The sequence below is a fragment of the Juglans microcarpa x Juglans regia genome, chromosome 2D (genome assembly GCF_004785595.1).
Source record: "Juglans microcarpa x Juglans regia isolate MS1-56 chromosome 2D, Jm3101_v1.0, whole genome shotgun sequence".
Lineage (NCBI taxonomy): Eukaryota > Viridiplantae > Streptophyta > Magnoliopsida > Fagales > Juglandaceae > Juglans > Juglans microcarpa x Juglans regia.
In genome coordinates, this window is record NC_054596.1 from 40,145,467 (window position 1) to 40,170,288 (window position 24,822).

The following is a 24,822-nucleotide window of genomic DNA, read 5'->3' on the forward strand; positions in this document are numbered from 1 at the left end:
TTTCACAGTATTAAAATAATTTTTTTAATAGTGAACCTCACTCATTTTCAAAAGAATTACGAGGCACTTACGCAGTGCGTACTCCACGATTGTATTTAGAATTAATCGATTAATTAAACCACCTATTTATGATCATCCAAACCATCGAATCCTGTGACAGAGGCCTACACTAGCTAGGGAGTTGATCCTATGGGTCCGCGTGCTTAGAAAACAAAAAAATTAGGCAGGCATGTATGCATGCATGCAACTGATTCCGAATAGATTGGATAATATATAACAAAAATGCTTAACGCAGTCGGCATACATAACTGCAGAGGAGTCGTTGCCTCTGTGGAAATGAAACAATTCGTTTAATATAGTGACAAAACGATGCGTTTCACATTTACCTTCTCTTTGTTGTCTTCCCCAACAAAATCGAGTCACTTCTTCAGACCAGCTCTTCAGTCTCTCTAGTATATCTCCCTTCATCTTCCCTACGAAATCGAACTCTTCAGCTCTCCAGCTCTCACAGTGAGCTGTGCTCTTAATGAAATTTGAATTACTTAAACAACTGCTGGAGGGGAATAAATAGGCCTAGCTGTGGAAATATGGAGCTTCACTGCATCCGAAAAATTAGAAGGGGGAAGGGATGGGAGTGAAAGGATGTGAGGATGAGGGATCTAAATCGACTTGAGCACTGAAAGAAGAGGGGAAAGGTGCAGCATAGAAAACTATGAGATAGACTGTATTTAAGCTTGGTTTGATCAATTATTTACAGCAGTTTTTTTTATTAGACAATTAAATGGTGCTTCTGGAACCTAGACGCTGGGAAGAAGGTGATAGTATCGTCTAGTCCTTAAAAAATTCTGGTTTTCTCACAGAACTTTGAAAAAAAAAATCCTCCAGATGTCTAAAATGTCTATAGGACTTGGCTTGGTTTAATATATGGGACTCTTTATTATGCATAGATTCAGGCCACCTTTGATTGTCGGCCCAGGATAGGTGGTATGTTGTCATGACACTGCCTCTAATCAAGTTTACCTTTTTCCCTCTTAGGTTAATTTAGCATTAGGCTTGTATCATCAGTAAAGCTTTCTAGTCAATTGGAGCCTCTCATATCTATTCTCTATTAAGTTTTTAAGGATGACTTATAAAAAAGAAATTTTTAAGGATGACTGAGACAATCAAGCCTAAAAGATTCCTGTGTATTTTGATAGGTAAGATTCTTGTAAAGAACAAGCTCTGAATCTCTGTGAAGACCAAGCCGAAGACCACACGAAGCCAACGCAAGATGTGAACAACAAGCTCTATTTGAAGAACAAGCTAAAGACCACACAAAGCGAAGTGCGAACGTTGAATCTCTTCTTCAGATTTCCTCTAATTTTTTTTTTTAAAATATAACGGCCGACATCAGCGGACTCCCCACTGGTTGCGTGCCCCGACTATCCCTAGAAGAACGGAATATATAATGACCAAGTACTACTTGTGGTTGCCTGTAACTATTTGTAACTTTACATAAAATAAAAGATAATTTTATTATATGAAAATTTATATAGTTGATTGAAACTGAATTGTGAATTGCAAAATAATTGTAAAGAAATTATAAGATTTTGGTTGCGAATATGTTACATTCTCATGAATATGTTGCATCACAAAGAGAAAGACAAATTAAGAGACTTCTCATGACTTGAAGTTTGTACTAAATATTTTCATGTCTGGCCTCCAATATATTGGCATGAGAAATGTTAGGTTTATAAACTGACGTAGCATATTATGATACGTCAGATTTATTTTACACTAAAAATTACTATATAATCTAACGTATTATTTCAAACCAGACAAATTTGTAAGCTTTTTGAATATTTCTTTATAAATCAAGTATATATGCTTGATCATATGGTATTAATCTAAAAATTGGTTCTTTTTTCTGGTTAATATCTTTGATTTATAACTTATGTTTTAACAAAATGTTTTTCACGTATACCTTCATTAAAACAAATATATATGTGTCTCTCATGATATATTCAAGAGGTACGTAGGTACTTGAAAAATTTATGGATGGCCGGGTTGCATGCATGAAACTTTCTCCAACTCCGTATGATGGTGGCATTTTAATCGCGACACGAAAACTTTCCATGATTACATATACATACATATGAAAGTTTTCGCCAAGATCATTATAGATTATCGCCAATACTGATCTATTTTTTGCTTAATTTCTTTCGTGTAATCAAAATTAATTTGAATTATATATGCTACAACTGTCAGATTTTTAAACTACTAGTTGGCGAAACACGGGGGATTTGGCCGGAGTTGTATCAACTTAATTATAATTGAAATGAGAGCTATATATATTCGGAGTTTCAATATTCTTAATTTGAGCCGGAGTTTTAAATTCCAACATTTAAAAAATATGGCACTTCATTATATATGCATATATGTCCTACAAGAAAAAACGTCACGGCCAATTACCGAAATTCTGCCCTTAATTCAATTCATGTATGTTTTTTTTTTTTTTTTTAATGTCCAGAAGTCTAAAAAATACTATATACACATGATACGCTGATCAAGGGTTGGAAGATTTTCAAGAAGTTTGATTTATTTATTTTTCATGATTTCAACTACGTAACATATAACCAAGACAAGTAATGCTAGATAGAAGTCTCAAATAACTAAATCTCGCATAAGTCATTTGTAAAATAATGGGCCATAATGTACTGAAAAATAATAATTTTTTTTTTTTTTTACATTTTTTATGGTGGGGTTCAGTTTTACAAAAGGACTGCGCGGGACTTGTTTATTAATTAAGGCTTGTACAAATCATTAGTCAGTGATCTATTTGCAAGTCTATTTTTTTAAGTACCCGAAACTTATAATTATAATTGATCTCATAAGAAATGATGTATAGTTGTGTGTTGACAGACAACCAAACATACAATTAATTTAGTTGTAACAAAACTCTCATAAAACATATTATTGTCAGTTGTCTATGATTTTTATCCTTAATTACTTAAAAGAAAAATTTTGCTAATCATCCCGTCTATACTACACACCTACTTTTATTTTTTTATATTTTTATTCATTTTACCATAGCAAGTATGTGGTATAAGGATGATGAGTAGATCTATTACTAAAAATAAAATATAAATATTATATATTTAGAAAATGTTTGGACAGTAAGTTGAGTTGATATGAGATGAGATGAGAGTTGAAATTTGAATAAAATATTGTTAGAATATAATTTTTTAATATTATATTTATTTTGAAATTTAAAAAAATTGAATTATTTATTATATATTTTTATTTAAAAGTTTAAAAAAATTATAATGATTAAATAAAATGAGATGAGATAAGTTAAAAAATCAACTCTTTAGCTAGAGTCCATGCACATGCGTCGTTGATGATAAAGGAGATAATTAAAAGCTTGCGATCGGCTTCCATCATTATCACAATACTCTTGCCTTAGCGATATAATATGTTGTTAAGAAACCTCGTTTCCCTCGACTACGTACCACGCATGCATCACCCCCACATTAGCTGCCACACCAAGATGCAAATATACATATATCAACTTTGTGTTGTGTTTTCACTGTGACAAACATCTTCTCCTCGAATTACTCCGGCTAAACTCCTTTCATCCCTCCTCCATTTCTGAACATGAGATCGAACTGTTCACAAGATTTTCACTTCATTTTCTGTTTTTCATGTACGTATAAGGCCACGTACGAACATTAAACCCTATATAATCCCACTGCTTTTCACTCATGCTTTCTATCCCGGAATCACAACCCAATTATATATGGCTTCATCATACTTTTTATCCTCGTTCATATTTCTTGAGCTGGCCCTAGTAGTGATCTTATTTCTCAGTCCTGCATTTTCCACGCCAAGAAGAGCTCTTGATCAGCGCCAAACTGTACTACAATCTGGATTCAGGGTCTCACTTAAACATGTTGATTCTGGGAAAAACCTCACCAAGTTTCAACGTATCCAACGGGGAGTTGAACGTGGGCGATACAGGTTGCAAAGGCTTTGTGCAATGGCCTCCGCAACCATATCAGATTCTCAGGTTGACGGCCCAATTCGTGCAGGGAATGGGGAGTTTCTGATGGACTTATCTATCGGTACACCACCGGTGAGCTTCTCTGCCATCATTGATTCCGGCAGCGATTTAATATGGACACAATGCAAGCCTTGCCAACAGTGTTATCACCAGCCCACACCAATTTTCGATCCGGAAAAATCATCTTCTTTCTCTAAGATGTCATGTGAAAACCATCTATGCAACGCACTACCCTCGCCAACATGCGAAGGTGATGTTTGCCAGTATTACTATGAGTATGGTGACGATTCCACGACCGAAGGTGTCATGGCGACAGAAACCTTCACGTTCGGGAACTCCAAGACTAGCAAGGTTTCGATTACCAATATTGGGTTTGGTTGTGGGAACGATAACTTCGGAAATGGGTTGGACCAAGGTGCAGGGCTTGTAGGGTTAGGGCGTGGATCCTTATCCCTGGTTTCTCAACTCAAGCAACCCAAATTTTCATACTGCTTAACTCCCTTTGACGACACCTCATCTGGGACACTTTTGATGGGATCTCGTGCGGGCGCGAATGGCGGCACAAATGCATCAAATATCAAAACAACACCTTTAATAAAAAACCCAACACAGCCAACTTTTTATTATCTCTCGCTTGAAGGGATCTCTGTTGGAAACACTTTTGTGCCCGTCATTAGCGATTTCGAAAAAGATGGCAGTGGCGGCGTGATCATAGATTGTGGGACGACACTTACATACATGTTTCGTTCTGTTTTCGATGGAGTAAAACAAGCGCTCATTGCTCAAATGGGACTTCCGGTTGACGATTCTGGTGCCAGCGGGCTTGACCTATGCTTTACCCTGCAATCTACCGAAGAGCCGCCGGAGCCAATTTTAATCAATTATCCCAGAATGGTTTTTCATTTCAAAGGTTCTGATTTGGAATTGCCCCCCACAAATTATATGGTCAGGGATTCAGTTGATAAGATTTGCTTGGCCATGGCAGACTCTGGTATCTTGGGTATGGGGGTCATTGGCAATATTCAGCAGCAAAACTTTCTGGTGACCCATGATCTTGTGAAAGAAACCATATCGTTCGTTCCTACACAGTGTGATCAACTTTGACCAACAACTTGATTACACTGTCTACATAGATACACCTATATGTGCATGCGTGTGTGTTTGTATGGTCTCTTCGAGATTTGTACGTGCATCATAATATTTTATATATATTTACTTCTTAAGCTAATTAAATGAACATCTTAGCGTTGAAGTTTCGAATTGTGGTATCAGGCTGTATATATATATATATATATATAGAATCCACATATTAGGATTTTTTTTGATAAAACAACGCAAGGGAGGGGGGCGGGCCGGGGGAACTCATGCACGATCTACAGGCCGAGCCGCCCAGTATTGTCTTTCCTCATCAAGTACTACATGTATGTCATGACAATTTCGAGTTACATTATCTAAGTCAGCCGTGTGTTAGCAAACGTGGGATGCACTATTACTTTAAATAAATCAAAACACCAATTAATTTTTAGCATAATTATTAATTGACGTAGAAACCTTCCACATTAGGGATGTGCTGACTGTGTAGAAAATAAAGTTTTTAAATAGATTTTCTTGTATAATATAAGGAAAACACTAAACCCATCGAAAATGGGTCCCGACATGCAGTGGGTCCCGATAGATGTTCTTTTTTTTATTTAATGATTAAGGATGTATGTTTTAATGATGTTGTAAATTTTTAAAAAAAAATATATATATTAAAGAGTATACATAAATGTATGAAAAATATAAAAAATAAAAATAAAAGGGCCAAATGGCCAAATGGCCTTCTCAGGAGATTTTGTTGGGCTACACTGAAGGGCTACACCTTCAGTGTAGTACGATGCTGATTAGATCAATAGCCCGTACTATCCGAACATATATTATGTCTACTTTTCAACTTCCCAAAATTGTGTAAGATTTTAGATACAAGTTTTAAAAATTTTTTTTTGGAGTTTTCCAAAGGATAAGACCCACAATTTGACTCTCAAGTCATGAAAATTTATATGCATACCAAAAATCTCAAGAGGTCTTAGAATAAGGAAAATGAAAAACATGAACCAAGTACTACTCGCAAAAAAGGGATGGGAAATGAGTGAAAGTCAGAATGGACTTTGGCATGATATACTAGCAGCGACATATCTCAAAAATTTAAATTTCTAGAATGTATCTCAGAGGCAATCAAACTCATATTTTTGAAAATGAATTCTAAGTACAAGAGAAATTCTTAAAAAAGAGAGATGCCTTCGGATCAATAATGGCCTCATGGCAAATATCTGGGCAACACCATGGATATCTAAGGAGGAAAATTTCAAACCAAAACCATTGCAAGGAAGAGATCAGGCTCATCCAAAATTAAAGGTCTTGGACATCATCTTGGCTAATTTCCATTGCCTATGTAGAGCGAAAAGATGTTGAATGTCTTCAATTGATGTGCGCATTCTATAGTGTAATGGACAACTGCCAATTTGATCATTTTTGGAAGCATACCCTTAAATAGCTCTTTTAGATATTTTCTTTTTGATCCACCTTGAACATCCTGTATCTTTTACTCTAATATATATCAAGCTTGATTAGGAAAAAAAAAAAAAAGATCTAAGAACTAGTTAAAGCGGAAGGAATAACCCAACAAGAGGTTTAACTAATAGTAAATAAGGTATTAGTCGTTGGATTCCAACGTATGTATATCTAAACATTAAATTTGCTATAAGAAATTAATAAGCGGAGAGGAAAATTTAGAGAACTCCAAATCATTATACTCCACATATATGTATATGCATAAATATATATATATATATATAGATGTATGTATGTATGTATGTATGTATGTATGTATATGTAAGTCCTAAAATATCAATTTCTAACTAATTATATATATTCTCCATATTTAATGTTATATTTTTTTTCCCGAGATTATTGTGCACTACTTTTAAATTATTCACGAATTTTGAATCATTAATCGATCGTGACTGTTACTCTTGGAGTTTTCTGATTTTTAAAGTTAAGCTTAAACTGCGTACTCATGACTTTGGCACTAACATTTTTTAAATAAAAATAAATTAAATATGATTATATAGGTTCACTGTTGGGCCTAATATGTGGCAGGCCTCTACTCTCTAGATCAGCACGTTTGGATTTAGAGATGAAAGTAGATGATTTTAGATAAAAAAATTTAAAGTTAAAAATATTATTGTTAAAATATTATTTTTTAATATTATTATTGATTTAAAATTTAAAAATTTTAAATTAGAATTTGAAAAAGTTGAATTGGTTATTATATTTTATATAAAAATTTAAAAAAATTATAATAATGAGATGAGATGAGATGAGATACTTTCTGAAATGAAACAACTTCAGTGTATCAGTAACTAAAAGGACAGTTGGGTTGCTCGAAATTTTCTCAAACTCATTTATAAAAATCCATTTTTAACTTAGTATGTGTTTGTAGCATATTCAAAACACACATGACAATTTTTTAAACTTGAATCGCATCAAACTTTTTAAAAGTGTGATGAGAACTCGTCAAGATTCCGGACTTGAAAAAGGGTGCAGACAATTAGTCTGTAATATTTGGAGAAGGCAGATACAGAGCAGGTTCAATTTATGACCATTTGAAACCATTGAAAAAATGGACAATTTTCATACTTAAAAACTTCTAGCATAATACATGTTTTTGTTTCAAAAACTAACTTACGCATGAGAGTGAGACTAATGTTAGATCCATACAATTTTAAGATATACAAGTTTGACGCACTCTTTTTTATAAAAAGTGAGATTCACAATTAAAAAAATAACTTTTTCATATATATCTCAATTCTATTTATTTTTTAAAAAAATAAGTGCACGGGATTTAAGATTACAAATATCATTTTTAGTGACACTAAAAAGCTACTCTTAAGTTCTAAGAGCATCTTCAATACATTAGTCAAAGTTAAATGACATTTTTTTATGAATATAAGATAAATTTGACTCTTGACTATTCTATTTAAATAATTATTTTTTTATTATATAATAATAAAATAATATAAGATGAATTTGATTTTAGTTATTCACATCAAATCTCCATATTGGATTATCTATTTATTTATTATATAGTAATGAGTAACTAATAATTTCAAAAATATTTAATTTTTTTAATTATTTTTTTTTAATTTTATCATATTTTACTATTCTACCTATTATATATTAATTAATAATCATATTCTAATTAAATTAATATATCACTAACTCAAATTAATATATCGATTGTGATAAAAATATGTATTTGATGTATATACAGTAACCTTCAAATTTGAAAAAACTTTTAAAAGTCACTATTTGAAATTTAGCTAATCCATTATGAGTATATTTTACTTTCTAATAACTAAATACTCGATAGATGTAACTTTTAACTAATCTATTGAAAATGCTTGACCCCAACCTTGCTTTTAGATTACAAAGAATGATGTCACAAAGTTTTGGGAACATTCCCAATATTAATTGATAGAATAGAAGGTGGTGGTGGTTTTAAGGGTCTAAAAGTCTCTTGCTTGTATTACACTTCATTGTATCTTATACATTTTTATGCCGTTTACAATCGGTTATTTATTAAAAGAAGAAAGGTTCCCAGAGCTGTTTATGAAAGTCCGGGCAACTACCCACAAATTATTAGGATTAAGCAATTCTGAAAGTGGGCCAGCTTATCAAGCTCAGTTAAGTTATGTAACTTCTGTTAGTCCCCAAATTCAAACTAGTCATTTTGGAAAGAAAAAATCAATTTGCAAATTCCTTTATTGACACATCACACACTATTGATATCATAAAAGTCTACATTAAAGTTAAATAAAATATGTTTATAATATATTTTTTTAATATTATTTTTGTTTTGAAATTTGAAAAAATTAAATTGTTTATTTCATTTTATATGAAAATTTAAAAAAATTGTAATGATGAGATGCGATGAGTTGAGAGAAGTTGTAAAAATTAACGAGTCCTAATTGGTATAAAAAATTATTTTTTAAATTATTTTATAATTATAATGGGTCTCGTAATAAATTACGCCAACTTTTAGGACTTGTTTAGATAGAGAAACGATCTCATCTCATCTCATTATTATAACTTTTTTAAATTCTAAAAAAATAATAATATTAAAAAAATATTCTAATAATATTTTATTCAACTCATTTAAAATCATATCATCTTACTATTCAAACAAGCCTTTTAAATAACAGAACTGTAATTATAGACCAAAGTCGTAGTATAACTGTCTTTCTGTTGTATTTATACTTGATGCCTGGTTAGGCAACAGAGTTTCACTGTAAGCTCCAACAGTGTCATTTGAGAAAGAAAATTAGTCAGTATTGGGCATTATTTTCATTGAGGTTATGATTATTACTTTGGTTCAATATGCACAGTTTATGCAATCAGAAATGTTAAAATATACAAAGAAGTACGTATAGAGCTCCAATTATTGAGCACAATACACAAGATTTTCATATCAGAATCAAATAAAATCATTGAATTATATGAACAGTCACAGGTGTTGATTCCTCTGGCAAAAGCTAGCATATCTAAGCCCTATAGTGAACCTTAGGAATGGATAACCAAAACTGCATATTTACATTTGTGAGAGGAAACCTGAAAGCAGCATTACTAAGTCTAAATGCATTACAAACAGATCATTCTGTAATAAGGCAATTTTGGGTAATAAGGAATAGATCGTCTTTCTACTCATATCGTGTTTAATCATCTTCTGATACGACATTAAATAATTATCTGTTGTTTTTGTTTTAGCTTATGATCATCTGTCGATCATTCTGTAACACCCTGGGAGATGATAAAAGGATGATGGCTAAAAAGACTATGAAAATATTTTCTAAAGGATAAAGCGAAGCTACTACCTAGGACCTGAAACTTGCTGTGAAGAGATGTAAGTCAACGAGTTGTACAAGCCGCTGGTATTAGAAGTAGGATTTATAAGCCCAAATTCATTCTGATTCTTCTCGTTCGACCCTTCCAATCTTGATATCTCAGTGAATCTCCGGCCATAGAACCGCAAGAAGTTCAGCGACTCGACCCTTGGCTCACCTAAAGGTAATCCACCTTCCAACATGGAAACAACGTTAGCCATGGCCGGTCTCAGTGCTGGCTCCTCATGCAGACAACACAGGGCAATCCGAACCAGCTTCTCAACCTCTTCGCTTGTCACTCTTCCCTCCAACCTCTGGTCTGCGAGCTCTGCATACCTTCTCTTCTCATGCATTTCCAGAGCAAGTAGAGGGAAATATATTGGTCTGGATCCCGACCCAGAAGAGGACGAGGATAGGCCATTTCCGCCACTGCTGCTATTCTCTCTGCTATGGCTCAAAGTTTGGAAGGAGCTATTCTTTCTTCCCCTCACAATCTCTAGCAATACCATTCCATAACTGTAAACATCACTCTTGTCGGAAATAGAGGAGTTCGTTAGCCACTCAGGTGCAAGATAACCTCGTGTTCCTCTCATGGTCGTGAATAGACCGGATTGTTCAGGACTGAGCAGCTTAGAAAGCCCAAAATCTGAGATTTTCACGTGTAAATTGTCGTGCAGGAGAATGTTCTCTGGCTTGACATCACAATGGATGATCCTGTCCTGACATCCGCTATGCAAGTAAGCAAGCCCTCGTGCTGTTCCAAGTGCTATTTCCACCCTCTCTTGCCATTCTAGAACAGGACCATTGCCGAAGAGTGGACGGTCCAAGGAACCTCTGTTCATGTACTCCAGGACAAGAAACCGCTGCCTCCCATGTACACAAAAGCCTTTCAATCTAACCAGATTGACATGGTGGATGTTCCCAATTATTGCAATCTCAGTACAGAAATCCTTCTTCCCTTGGACACCCAGACTGGTAATCTTCTTCACCGCCACAACGCTTTTGTCTGAAAGGGTACCTTTGTATACAGCACCAAAGCCACCACTACCAATCTGGGTTTTGAAGTTCTCAGTAGCATCTGCTAGCTCTTCATAATCAAACCTTCTAGGCAAGCCCGGAAAATCGATCATCTCTAGCTCTGCAGACGATGATGAATTACACCGGCCGGATTCTGCATTATTTTTTGTTTTGGAAAGCCTATTTTTCCTCAACCAGAGGATGGCGACAGCGACAATGGTGACTAACAAGAAGAATACGGACGGAGGTAGCAGTACCAAAGCAGCTATGGGGAAGTTATGTTTCTGGTTGTTGTTGTTGTTCCCAGTTGGGTTTTCAGGAGAAGAGTGTACCAAAACTTTAATATAGCCCCGGTTATCATTCTTAGGCCTTGGGTTCAAAATGATAGATCCTAAATTCTTTTCAAGAAGATAACATGATTCAGAAGCATTTTCATGGAAAATAGCGAGACAAGAACAGTTATGAGAGCATATATCTTGGCAAGCCGACAGATTCACACGATGTTCCATAGGGCCATTGAAATCATTAGCAAAGTAGTCCATACCGTAGGCCAGTTGAAGATACGAAACTGAGGAGTTGAATTGACTGCCATTTCTGTTTGCATTACTCTTACAATCTGAAGGCAGAGAAAGAGAAGTATCGGTTGGAATGTATTCACCATTCGCTTGAACACGGAATCCCGGCGGACAAGAGCAAGTTCCACTCAGAGGCTTTCTCGTGCACAATCCAATTTTCCCGCAAAAGAAAGGAATATGGCAATCATCGACCGGACCGGCTAATTCTGTCACCCAATCGTCGCCGATGAAGCTGCTGATGACAAATCTGCCTTCAGATCCCAACTTTCCAATCCTGAAACCCGATGGACCGCTCAAAGGTACCTGAATCACAGCCGTGGATCCATCACTTTCTAACAAATACAGACCGGTATCATTTATAGCCAGGAACGAAACCTCCCCGTACGAGTTCTTGAAAGCCTTTTCGTGCATCGAAAGCTTGAAATAAGTCATCCTTTTCCATTGCAGCAACAAATCCCCGTCGGTCACCAGAAGCCGATAATCACCCACCGATTGGTCCTGCTCGGACAGAGCGCTTTCCAAAGATTTTCCAACACGCAAGCGCTGTCCGACGACAATACTGTCCGTCGGATTCTCGAAACTCTCCCATAGCGTAATATTTCGCGCATCAACCAGTAAGAGGTTCCCCGTTTCCAAAAGTTGCATAGCAGCAATCTCAGAATTCAAAGGCGGGGTCGACCATAGTAGTTTACCAGCCTCGTCTGCCACTCTAAGGCCGTCGACAGACAGAGACAACTTGTCGGAGTCCGACATGGACGCGTTGCGGTTGGCGGACCAGAAGATGGCATCGGAGGCGACGTGGGTGATGGAGAAATAATACCGTGACGGTGAGGTCTGTACTTTGGTACCGGAAATAGAGGCTTTGAAAGTGCCATTCGGAGAGACCAAGAAAGTGCCAGACTGGTCGATGAAGAGGAAGTATGAGGCGATGAAGGGGGGACGGATGGAGTGGGTGGAGAGGGGACCTGAGAAAACAAAAAAGGGGAGGAGAGCGCCCGAAAAAATGAAGATCAAGACGACTGTCGAGGACAATGAGATCAACGAGAAGCCCATGCAGAGAAAAGATGGAGTAGGGGATATTGATCAGGGTAGGGTAATTAGCTCCAATAAGATCGAAGACGATGCAAACGGATATAAAGAAAATCGAAGAAAACGATTTGGGTGTTGTCTGCAGAAGCAGCAGCCGCCTCCTCCATATGGATGGTCATGTTTCACCCCCGGTTTCAGCTTCATGTCATCGATGAAGGAGAAGGAGAAGACGAATGATAGGTTACTATTCTACTCATCTATTACTAATCATCTCTTATTTATTTTATTTAATTATTTATTTCATTTAATAATTAAGAAAGTGAGTAATAAGATAGTAACCAATCAGGAAAAAGTCTCTGCCAGCCGACAAAGCTTTGCAGCCCAAACTGACCAAAAGATTATCAAATGAGCAACACCTTTTCGAAGTCCTGACCCTTGAAGGAGAGATAAGACGGTTTATGCCATTACGGTCTCTTTCCAATTTCAGGAGTTTATAATCTCTGTCAGAATTTAACTGACCTTCTATTAAAATTTTACTGTATATATTTATTTAAAGAATAAAAGGCAATACTAAATATACTCACAAAAAATATTCATATTCACGTGACTTTCTCGTTTCTACATCACTTTTATAAAATTAAAATTAAAAACAAATTATGAAAAGTCATGTGAATATATAAATTTTTTATGAGTAAATTTAGTATTTTTAAAAATAAATCAATAAAACTAATAGAAAAATCAATTTTTTTTCGAATAATTCCATATATAATTATGTATTACGTAAGTGCCGCACACTTTTTTTTTTTTAAATAAAGTTTATTATTAAAAATTAATTTTTTCATGCGAATCTCATATTTATTTATTTTTTATAAAAGAATACACAATATTTATCCACTCTATGAATGTCAAATATATATATATATGAGTTTTGCTACTCATCATCCCTACCATATACCATACTTATTTTTATTTATTTATTTTATATTTTAAAATTTAAAATTTTTTTCAGTGTTATTCTTCCTAAACTAATTGAATTCTTCTACTCATCATCTATACACCACTCATTTGGTAAAAGAAAAAATAAAAAAAAATAAAAAAATTATGTATGGTGTGTGTTATAAGGATGATAAGTAGAATTTTTCTCAAAAGATATATAGAGAGAATCTTGTGGACTGAAATTATTAAGTTAAGAGTAATATTTTTTGAATATTTTTATACCACACACTATCTATATGAGATAATTTGATTTGTAAAATTTCAATTTTAAATTTATCTTCTAAATTAAATTATGGTAAATATAATTATTGTTAAGTTAAAAGCTAAGATTGTGATGACAAAGTTAAAAACTAGATAATTTATCTTTCAAATAAGTAAATATCTATCAATATATGGAAGATTTAGAAGAAAAAGAACCTTGAAGCAATGAAGTATCACTTTTAGTTTTAAATATGAATCTCGTAACAAAAATCTGAATTTTAAAAAATATTACAAAATATTGGATTTTAACTTGAAGTCATTAGATAATATTTAGACTCATCTCAAGCAATAACTTGCGACAATGTCGTCAAGACTTGTATAATCGTTAAAATAATGCTAGCGGGCTATTTGAACGGTACGGAGCATTTGAAGCTTGTCGTTCGGATGAGTTTGTAATAACCTATGGCATCACAAGAGGGTCATCAATAGTAATTTTCAGATGACCCGATAACAGTACACTGGTTCTGTGAGTGGGTGAGATGGAGATGAATTTGAAGGGGAAGATATATAAAACTTGGGCATGACGCCATCCTGGCCACTTTTGTAACTGTCATCCATGCATGCATCATATACATACTATCTCTCTGTCAATGGAGACTGATTTATGATTTGGAACCAAAGTTATATATATATATATATGGATGATGGAAATATTATATTATGCATCTACATGGATGAAGGTATAATTAATGTCTCTCATGGGCTTGGAAATAGATCTCATTTCCGAACATTATTGAAACGAGTAATGTTATACATCATACTCTCATCTTATTTTGATCATACTAAGTGGTATGTGACACATTCATCGCTATTAAATGATAAAGAACAATGCAATAAATGATCATTTAATGATGATAAATGTGTCACATCATACTTAATAGGATGAAAGTATGATGGTAGTATGGTGTATAGAATTTTACTATTCCAAATACAAATATTTTCAAACAATCATTCTAACTTTTTCAAACTAATAATTACAATTTTCTCAAATGTTCAAACAAAAAATAAAAAATAATTTAACTTTTTCAAATTTCTAAACAAAAATAATATTATAAAACTATATTCTAATAATATTTTAATTTTATAATATTTTTTATTCAACTTTTTATCTTTTTTTTTTCCAAAACTCAAAAAATATTCAACTCAAATTATCTCATTAATATTCATAAATTATTTTACTACTATTCATAAAATTCTCATCTCATCTCACTCTCCAAACGAACCCTAAAAGCAGGGGAGCTAAATAGTGTTAATGGGTCGTGTTCGTATCGTGTCAAGGCATGTATATTATACTATATGAATCAACTTGAACATAACCCGTTAAGTTTATTTAGACAAAATCTTAAGCACTAATACGACTCATTAACATAATAAGTTGACACGATATGACTTATTTTGACCTTTAGTAAATACTACAAAATGGGTTAACACGACACAACCCGACCCGTTTTAACCTGTTTATGTAAATAAGTTGAATAGACTCAAAATTAACCCGTTTGACCTGATTAAATTTAGCATAATTTTATATAAATATTAAAATCATAATATCTTAAAATTCTAACAATTTTAATTTTAGGTATAAGAGTATAATTATAATTTTAACTTTCATATCGGGTCAAAACGAGTTGACCCGTTAAGCAATCGTGTCTTAATGAGTCAACTCATTTTGACCCAAACTTGTTAAGACTAAACTCAAACCTATTATTATCATATTATGTTCGTGTTAGATTAACAAATCGTATCACATATTGTTACCCCTTCCTAAAAGTATCAAGTTCTTACCGTATGCAGCATGTAGGACCCACTAGGCAAATAGGTCTCAACAATAATGCTAGTATATTGTTTGCTGTTTTTCTCTTCTTCTAATAATAAATATTTGGATTATGAATTTGTCAATGTTTCACAGTTTTGCAGTATATGATCCACACAAACATTATATAAGTGTACCCACACAAAAATTATGAATTTTACAACTGTTTTTAAATATTTTTAAAAATTTCATTCTCAAACATTATTTAAATATAAAATATTTTCAATTTCAAATTTTTAACTTTTTATTCTAATCATTACAACATTCTCAAACTCTTAAACAGAATATAAAAAATAATATTATTTTTTTAAATTTCAAAACAAAAATTATATTAAGATTTTATATTCAAACGATTTTTTAATTTTATAATATTTTTATTCAATTTTTTTATCTTATTTTAAAAAATCTAATAAAATAATACTATAATTCAAATTATTTTATTACTATTTATAAATATATTATAATATCAGAATGATTGGGTCATTCGGACTTGAAAGTCCATTAGCTATACCCTCGGAAAAGAGCAAAGAGAAAAAAGGGTTTACTCTTTTATTTTAGGAGCATTTATTATTAATTTCTCAAAATAAAATAAAAAAAGGAAAAGCGTTGATTTGTTTGGTCAACTTAGGGAACAGGTCAAATTAAATGTCGCGCTTCGTACGTGGTGGATAGAATTTAAGAAGTAGGCCAGTATTTATATCGAGCTGTCAATCAACAAGCCTATGGACCATCTAATTATAAATTATTAGGACCATATTCTTAGGTTTGTAAATAAATACTACTTGACAAATTACTTGGTCAGATTCGAATACAAATTGATTAGTTTATTAAATAAGTCCGTTCCAAAATTATGATCAATTATTAAATTATTATGCAATTCGTATAACCTTTGGCTTCCACTAGTATAAGTTCGAATAATTTCGTGTTTATTATTTTTTAATTTTCTAAATTTTTTTAATGAAAATATTTTTAATATTTCTAGATATTAAGAAAATCATCTTCCAAACGCTAAACATGTGACCCGAATCATTATTATTAGGGGTGTAAATTTAAATCGGAAAATCAGAAAACCAGACCGGACCGAACCGGTAAACCGGTCGGTCCGATTTTGAATCGGTCCAGTCTAGAATCGGTTCCTATATTATGAAAACTGGCCGGAACTGGTCCGGTTTCAGTTCCGTAGTTTCCAAAACCAGACCGGACCGAACCGGACCGGTTGGAAAAAATATATATATATAAATTAATTTTATATATTATATAAAATATTTATATATATAAGTTTTATATATAATATATAATTATATATCATATATGAAATTATTTCATATTATAATTTATAAATTATAGAATAAAATGTTAATCTTAAATATGAACATTTGTAATTTATTTAATCATATGTTATTAATATAATTATATATTAGATAATGTTATTATAATTTATAAAATAAAAGTTTAATCTTAAAGATGAAAATTTAATTGATCATATGCTTTAAACATAATATATATATTAAATTATTAACAATATTTTATTATATGTTTTTTACATTTTAAAAAAATCAGAAAATCAGACCGGACCGGACCGGAAACCGGTAAAATCGGATGTACCGGTTTAGGAGGGTAACCGGGAAGTAATCGGTTTTGAAAAATGAAAAACCGGTACATACCGATTCGATCTTAAATTTTGTCCAAAACCGGACCGGACCGGACCTATTACACCCCTAATTATTATAAATATATATATAATCAATTAAGTATACATATATATATATATATATTATGAAGATATATATCAGCTAGCAAAAGACCAGTATTTGTTTGTGAAGATTTTAAATAAGGTTATCAAATACAAATTAAATCGTGATCCGAAAATTTGATGATTAATCGAAATAAAATGACGTTATATTATACTTTTACCACATGAACTATCCCCTCATTTACGCGCATAATATTTATGCAGTGCAATTTATAATTACAAATAATCCGTTATATATATATATTATATATGAGAAAAGATATTTGTAATCGTGAATTATATAATCACCACATAATTGTTTAGAAAGAAGCGAATAAAACATAGGATTCACATGAAAAAAATTAATTTTTTAATAGTGGATCTCACTCTTTTTCAAAACGATTACGCGACGTTTACGCATTTCACGGTTGTATTTAGAATTACTATATTTATCTCGAGTCTCATGTCTCGTTTATTTTTACAACTCCTCCCAACTCATCTCGTCACATCTAATTATTATAATTTTTTAAATTTTCACACAAAATAAAATAAAGAATTCAACTTTTTCAAATTTTAAAATAAAAATAATATTTAAAAAATATATTTTAATAATATTTTATTAAACTTTTAACTTTAATTTCAATAAATCTCACCACATTTTATCTTATTTTTAAAAACAAACGAAGTTTTAGGTAATCCCAACAACTTTTTGGCGGATCCAAATAATTTGGCTTCTTGGGTAAAGGGGATTCTGGAAAAAGAGAGACAAGAGTCTCAACAATTTCACATGAGTAGGGTTCAATATATTTCGTTTTCTGAAGGTTGTTGTTGTCTGTCTTCCCATAGCAACACAATATATTTATCTTCCTGTACATGCTGCAACTTACATGCACCTTTTTGGACTCGAGTGATCATCCCGGCCATTTCCTACATTAGTAACATATTTTCAAGAAAAATAAGTATATATATATATATATATATATATACATATGCAAGATTTAAAGAAACAACACGAACATAAATATTCCGACCTTATAAACACCTGTTTGGGAACTTTCCTTCTTTTCCTGCTGAAAACTCTCACATTTTGATTTCTTCTGCGTCATGTACATCTTGCATATCTTCTTTTGCTGCTTAGTTTCTCAAAGCAGATCATCTCTCTCTCTCTCTATCTCTCTCTCTCTCTCTCATTTAGATTCTTGAGTTGTTAGAAATGCCAGAAATTAAATAAGAAGAACGTTCGTCTTGCCTGTCATGAATGCAACAGGTCACATGGATTATAATTAATGGTGGTACTGCAACAACCTTTCGTTGACTACGTCAAAATTTTTGGCACCGCGCGAGGAACTGAAGGATGACATTAGCTAGCTACGTACAATGAAGAAATTGAGTAATATTCGTATAAAAAGCCAAATAATATTAGTTGTAGTGTATACATGAAGAATGCATCATTATTCAAAACAATAACATTCTTTGGATTTTGCTGCATGGCAACAGCATATATAGCCAGCTTTGCTGCATGACAATTAAGAACTGCTCAAGGGACAATCATTTCACTTTCATCTCATTATATAAAATGTGACACATATATCAGTATTGGATATTTTTTATTATCTAATAATGATAAATATATCACATCTTATATAATAAGATGAAAATAGAATGGTGATATGGTATATAGAATTACTCCAAGTCAATGTTTTCTTTCGTCAGATTTATCAAAAACAAAAGTGTGTGAAAGCATTAGCCCTTATACAGAACTCTTAAAGCTTTCCACAACATAAATTGAAAAGTCTTGCACAAACTCTTGTAACTAACAAGACTAACTTGAAAAGCTGTGTGAACATAAAGTTGTGTGAAAACTAGTGTCCAAAACGACATGAGTCTTAATTTTTTTTTTTTTTTTTCTAAGCAAGCTTGCATATATTATAAATAGATAAAGTACTACAAAATTTGGAGAGAATCTTTCCCGCTATTAAGAAATAACAGGCATCTAGATAAAAGGTTATTGAGTATACAATCAAAAACAAGGTTGGTTGTTGCCCATTACGCCACAAAGTGCGCACATCGATTTGCAGATCGATGAATTTTAGCAAAATTTCAAAGCCTTCGAGAAGCAGAGATATGCTTGATATCTTCAATGATGGGTTCAATATGCCATTGAGTAGAGGTTTCTCTATTGTTTATGGCTTCTATTACCAACTGCGAGTCTCCTTCCAGGATTGTCATTTCTTGTTGTCTTTGGGAGGCCATTATCGTGGCTAATAGAGTTGCCTTTGCTTAAGCTACTAGAGGATTGGAAGTGAGAACCTTTTCTGTCTGGATTTCCAAAATTTTTTTCACTATGGTCCCTGCATACTGCTGAGGCCACTGAGAAAAAATCTCTAACTGCTGCATCAAGCTCTGAAAATTGTTAGGAGGAGTCTTACAGCTGCATGCTTGGCTTTGTTTTTTTGTTTTCCATGCTTCTTTATATTCCTGGTATATTTTGTTTAATTGGATTTTTGCTAGTTCAAGAGAGAAAGAAGTGTGATTGTGGAGTATGTCATTTCTTTGCTTCCAAATGAAATCCAAAATTATCACAGCAATTAGTTGAAAGTGATGAGCTTCTTCCTCTTGCAATCCCAATTCTTTTGTCGAAGAAATAATCATTTTTATCCAGTCCGTTACAGAGTGAATTGGCAAGGTTTCCAGCTTTAGTGGCCATGAGCTTTGATACCATAGAATCCTGACAATTAGGCATTTTGAAAATAGATGGAGTGGTGTTTCTTCTTCTTGATTGCAAAGAAAATATTCTTGCATTGGAGCTTCTTGGATAACTTCTTTGATTCTTGAGCTGATAAGCAATATATTCCACTGAATTTTTCAAAGCAGTAGCTTATGCCTGTCATGGATTTTTAGTTTCCATATGCTTTTGTATATATTCAGTGTTGCAGGTTGTTGAACTGTCTCCTGGTTGTTGATTATCAATTGAGAAGTTGATTTAACTGAAAATTCACTTGAGTTACTTGGGATCCAGATTATTTTGTCATGGCTCTGAGAAAAGGAAAGCAGCAATATTTCCGTATTTCTGTGATACTTTCTTCATCAAACAGTTCTTGCATTTTTTGGACATTCCATGATCTAGGGACATCAGTTATGAGATCTGAAACTTTTAAGTTTGGATGAGCCTCCTCCATTCATTGTACTAGCTTAAGCTTTAAGCTGATCATACTTGGAACCCATGGATGAGTCCATATATTGATTGAGCCTCCATTACTAATCTGGTAGCATCTTCCTTTTTTGAGCATGTCTCTTGTTTGTAATATCCCTTTTCATATGCTTGAGTCCGTCTGTTTTAGATTTGCTTGCCAGAAATCCGTGCTATTCAGATATTTTGCAGATAAAAGTGCACGCCAAAGTTTATCTTGTACTTTGCTCATTTCCCATCCTATTGTTACTAGCATCGCTTGGTTCATGTTAGCCATTTGTCTAATTCCAAGTCCTCCAAGGGATTTTGGCTGGCATATAGACTTCTAGGATTTGAGAGTTAGATTGTGATGTCTATCTTTATGGAATCCCCACCAAAAGTTTTTAAAGCTTGTATCAAGAGCTTTGCATACTGATTTAGGAAGTTTAAATGAAGCCATAAAGTGAGTCGGGATAGCACTCGCTACTGTTTTTATCAATGTTGTTCTTCCCACTTGAGAAAGTAGTTTTAGGCTGCATTTGGATGTTGAACTGAGTTGAGTTAAGATGATAAAATATTGTTAGAATATTATTTTTTAATATTATTATTATTTTGAGATTTGAAAAAGTTGAATTGTTTATTATATTTTGTGTTGGAATTTGAAAAAGTTGTAATAATGAATTGAGATAAGTTGAGTTGAATTTGATAACCAAACGTACCAATTTCTATCCTTCTAGTTTTTTTTCCACTTTTTTATAGAAGATTTATGCATGTTGACTTGACCACTGTTGGTATTTGTTGAAACTCTTTGATATCGTTTTTACACTTTTTTCTGTTATTTTTGTAAAAATAATTATATCATCTGTAAAAAGAAGATAGAATCTGATAAATTATTTCTGCTGATTTTGACTCCCTTCCATTGCACCTTGCACTTCTGATTCCATTGCACCTTGCACTTCTGATGAACTATTGTGTCTTTAACAGCTGCCATTCTAAACAGCTGTTCTCATAGCCAAAAAACATCAAAATTAAGATGGCGCATGCAAAGACTTCGCATGGTTGATAAGAAACGTTTTAACGGGGATAAATTAGGTAGGGGCCGCGCGAACGCAGGCCCCCACTACCACAAATAACGACGTAGGCTCTCCCACATTGGGGAGACCTTAGGCTGGCACCCCTCCCCAAAGTGCAATGGAGGTCGCCCGCCTAGGCCATGGATTTCTTGATCACCCATTGACCCCGCCCAGGTAAGTATTGTGGTAGTTGTTCTATGCTCTTTATTTATGCTCCCAACTATCCATATCTACGTCGGTACTTTTTCAATGTGGGACTTAAAATACACAGCTATCAACACGTTTCCAAAATCAATCTCTCTCTCTCTCTCGTTTTTCAAATAGAATATCTGAAGGAGAATTTTCGAAAGGGTTTTTATGAATTGCATTACCTTTGGGTAAGATTTGAATAATAAATTGAGATGAAAGTTAAAAGTTGAAAGGTAAATAAAATATTATTTAAATATTATTTTTTAATATTAATATTGTTTTACAATTAGAAAAAATAAATTTTTTATTTTATTTTGTATGAAAATTTGATAAAGTTGTAATGATTAGATGAGATAAATTTGAGATATTTTTGTATCCAAACCGGTCTAATTGCACAATTTTTCAAAATTTATTTTGATTAAGATGAGATGAGATAAGTTGAGATGAGATGATTTTTATTTTAATTAATTAAGATACTGTGCAAATTTCCAGAAGTTTTTGCTCCAAACTACAGTATGATCAGTGTATGAAAAGATTCAATACAGTAAGCTCAAAGGGGTCTGGCCCCTAATCAATTGGACAAATCAGATAAAAGAAAGTTGGCTAAAGCAAGAAATTAAAGGACCATTGAGTGCACTGCCTATACCACGATCATATTCTGCTGTTTCGTAACAAAGGACCATTGGTCCTTCAACTTTCTGCAACAGTGATACTTGACTCAACTAGGATCACACAATAAGGCCATTCAAGGGTCCACATGTATCCCTGACTTTCAAAAGCTAGTGAATCAGACATGCAGTACTCAAAGTTGGAATTCTTAGCTAATTTGATGTTGCCGACATGCAACCGACCAGGTTTTCTCAATGCAGCTTGCTAGGAACTTGATCTGTCCTACATGCATGGCCACAAAAAATCCCTGCAACAGTGCCCCTAAAAATAGAAGCTAGCTACACTCACTGCTATAGCAGCACTACCTCTGGAAATTTAAGCAATACATCGAAAAAAAGTAACGGAGGATTGAATTAGCCAAAGTTAAAAAGGATATTTTTTTTATGAATATAAGAAAATTTTAATTTTTGATTATTTTATTTATATAAATCTCTATATTAGAATAATTATTTTTTTTATTATATAATAATAAAATAATATAAGATAAATTTAGTTTTAGTTATTCACATCAAATTTTCACATTGAATTATCTATTTATTTATTATATAGTAATGAATAACTAATAATTTCAAAAATATTTAATTTTTTTAATTATTAATTTATTTTATGTTATCATATTTTACTATTCTACCTATTATATATTAATTAATAATCATATTCTTATTAAATTAATATATCACTAACTCAAATTAATATATTAATTGTGATAAAATATATGATAGAAAGAAAGTAAGAGAGAAATAATTAATAAATTTAAATTTGAAAAAAAAATTAAAGTAACTGGAGCTAAATTCTATTGTGAGCATATTTTACTCTCTAATAACTAAATACTCAATAGATTTAACTTTTAACTAATCCATTAACGATGCTCTAAACGGAAATTCGAACACAGTTGCTCAGACTCCCCAACAATAAAAATGGGAGATTTCAACAATAATTAAAAAAAATAAAAATCTTATTGCAAATAATTTTACACACTAAACTGCATATTAATATTAAATATAAGATTTTTTTTTTATAATAAAAAAATTATATAAATATTGATACGCAATTTAATACGTACAACTATTTCTACCTAGCAAGTCTCGTAAAAAGATGTCAGACCGTCTTAGCATTGTAGCAAGCAACTTCTTATCTGTAAAGAAGTTTTATCGCCATTGTCGCAGCTTGGTCCTGCCCGCCAGTGACATTCGAGCCTGGCTGGCTCTTACCTCGTTGCTCCTGTTGGGCTGGGCCTTGACTATCATCAATCCCGATCAAAAACAAATCCAAGTCAAGTATCTAAAATTAAAATTGTTTCGAAAGAAGCATTGGGTAGGTAGAGTATCAGAAAATAAAATTTAGGTTTCGGATTGGAAAATTATATCAACTCATTTTATTTTATAATTATAATTTTTTAAAATTTTTATATAAAATATAATAAATAATTTAATTTTTTTCAAATTTTAAAATAATAATAATATTAAAAAATAATATTATGATAATATTTTATTTTACTATTTACAAACTATTTCAACTCATCTTTAAATTTAAACGGGACCTTAGACTCTGTTTTAAAGTAAAATTATGTTATTTACAAATTTAGTGCTGAAATACATCATTTATTGTGAGACCACTTAAATATATTTTAATAATATTTTATTCAATTTTTAATTTTTATCTCAACTTATCGTTATTGTAATTATTACTCTTATCATTCATGACTTTGCACTAAGTAATTGGAAGATATATTAAAATTTATAAGTAACTTTCAAATCATTTGATGCCGTAGAAGGAAATGATTGTTAAAATTAGAAGGATAAATTACATTACGCTAACAACTAATATTTTAGAAATGCAATAAGAATTTTATAAAAAAATCTTTCTAACTGGAAGTAGATATGGTGGATACTATATTCATACTGTTCACATAACAAGACTTTAATTCTAAAGAAAGTTTAATGCTGCATTTGATACTAAGAACATCTCAATGGTGTATGAATGGTTTGTGAAAAGTAGTTAAGTAGTTGAATTTATTTTATTACAATTTTGTTCCCAGACAGATTTTAAGATTATTAGTTTTTAATCAAATTCTTGTATATTTTACTTGAGCACCTGTAAATTAAAAAAATGGTATATTAACCGTTAATTTTTTTGGAAGGCTGCATTTAGATATTGATCAGTGAATAATAGTGTTTTGTAAGTTTTATTGAGATGTGTTTGATGATTCCGACATGCCCAAAGGTCACATGCATAAATAAGTTTATATATGTGTATGAATATATAAAATAAGTTGAAATGAGTTTAAATTTTTAGAAAAAGTTAAAAAAGTAATTAATCTTATTCATAATTAATTTGAG

General features: G+C 32.3%; 2 protein-coding genes and 1 non-coding gene across 3 annotated transcripts; 1 reads left to right on the plus strand and 2 right to left on the minus strand.

The window, feature by feature from the left end:
- The first annotated feature begins 3,725 nt into the window (after positions 1 to 3,725).
- Positions 3,726 to 5,147, plus strand: LOC121248933 (aspartic proteinase nepenthesin-1-like). The gene has a single exon (XM_041147547.1). The coding sequence runs from the start codon at positions 3,779 to 3,781 to the stop codon at positions 5,144 to 5,146; it is 1,368 nt and encodes a 455-aa protein (XP_041003481.1). The 5' UTR covers positions 3,726 to 3,778; the 3' UTR covers position 5,147.
- Positions 5,148 to 9,815: 4,668 nt separating this feature from the next.
- On the minus strand, positions 9,816 to 12,780 carry LOC121248934 (G-type lectin S-receptor-like serine/threonine-protein kinase At5g35370). The gene has a single exon (XM_041147548.1). The coding sequence runs from the start codon at positions 12,606 to 12,608 to the stop codon at positions 9,951 to 9,953; it is 2,658 nt and encodes an 885-aa protein (XP_041003482.1). The 5' UTR covers positions 12,609 to 12,780; the 3' UTR covers positions 9,816 to 9,950.
- An 8,864-nt stretch (positions 12,781 to 21,644) lies between these two features.
- LOC121251313 lies at positions 21,645 to 21,807 on the minus strand. Its single transcript, XR_005937980.1, has one exon. It is a non-coding gene; the product is annotated as a U1 spliceosomal RNA (small nuclear RNA).
- Between the last annotated feature and the right edge of the window lie 3,015 nt (positions 21,808 to 24,822).

Coding starts and splice junctions, on each gene's coding strand:
- LOC121248933 (XM_041147547.1), top strand. CDS start 3,779: ATGGCTTCATCATACTTTTTATCCTCGTTCATATTTCTTGAGCTGGCC.
- LOC121248934 (XM_041147548.1), bottom strand. CDS start 12,608: ATGGGCTTCTCGTTGATCTCATTGTCCTCGACAGTCGTCTTGATCTTC.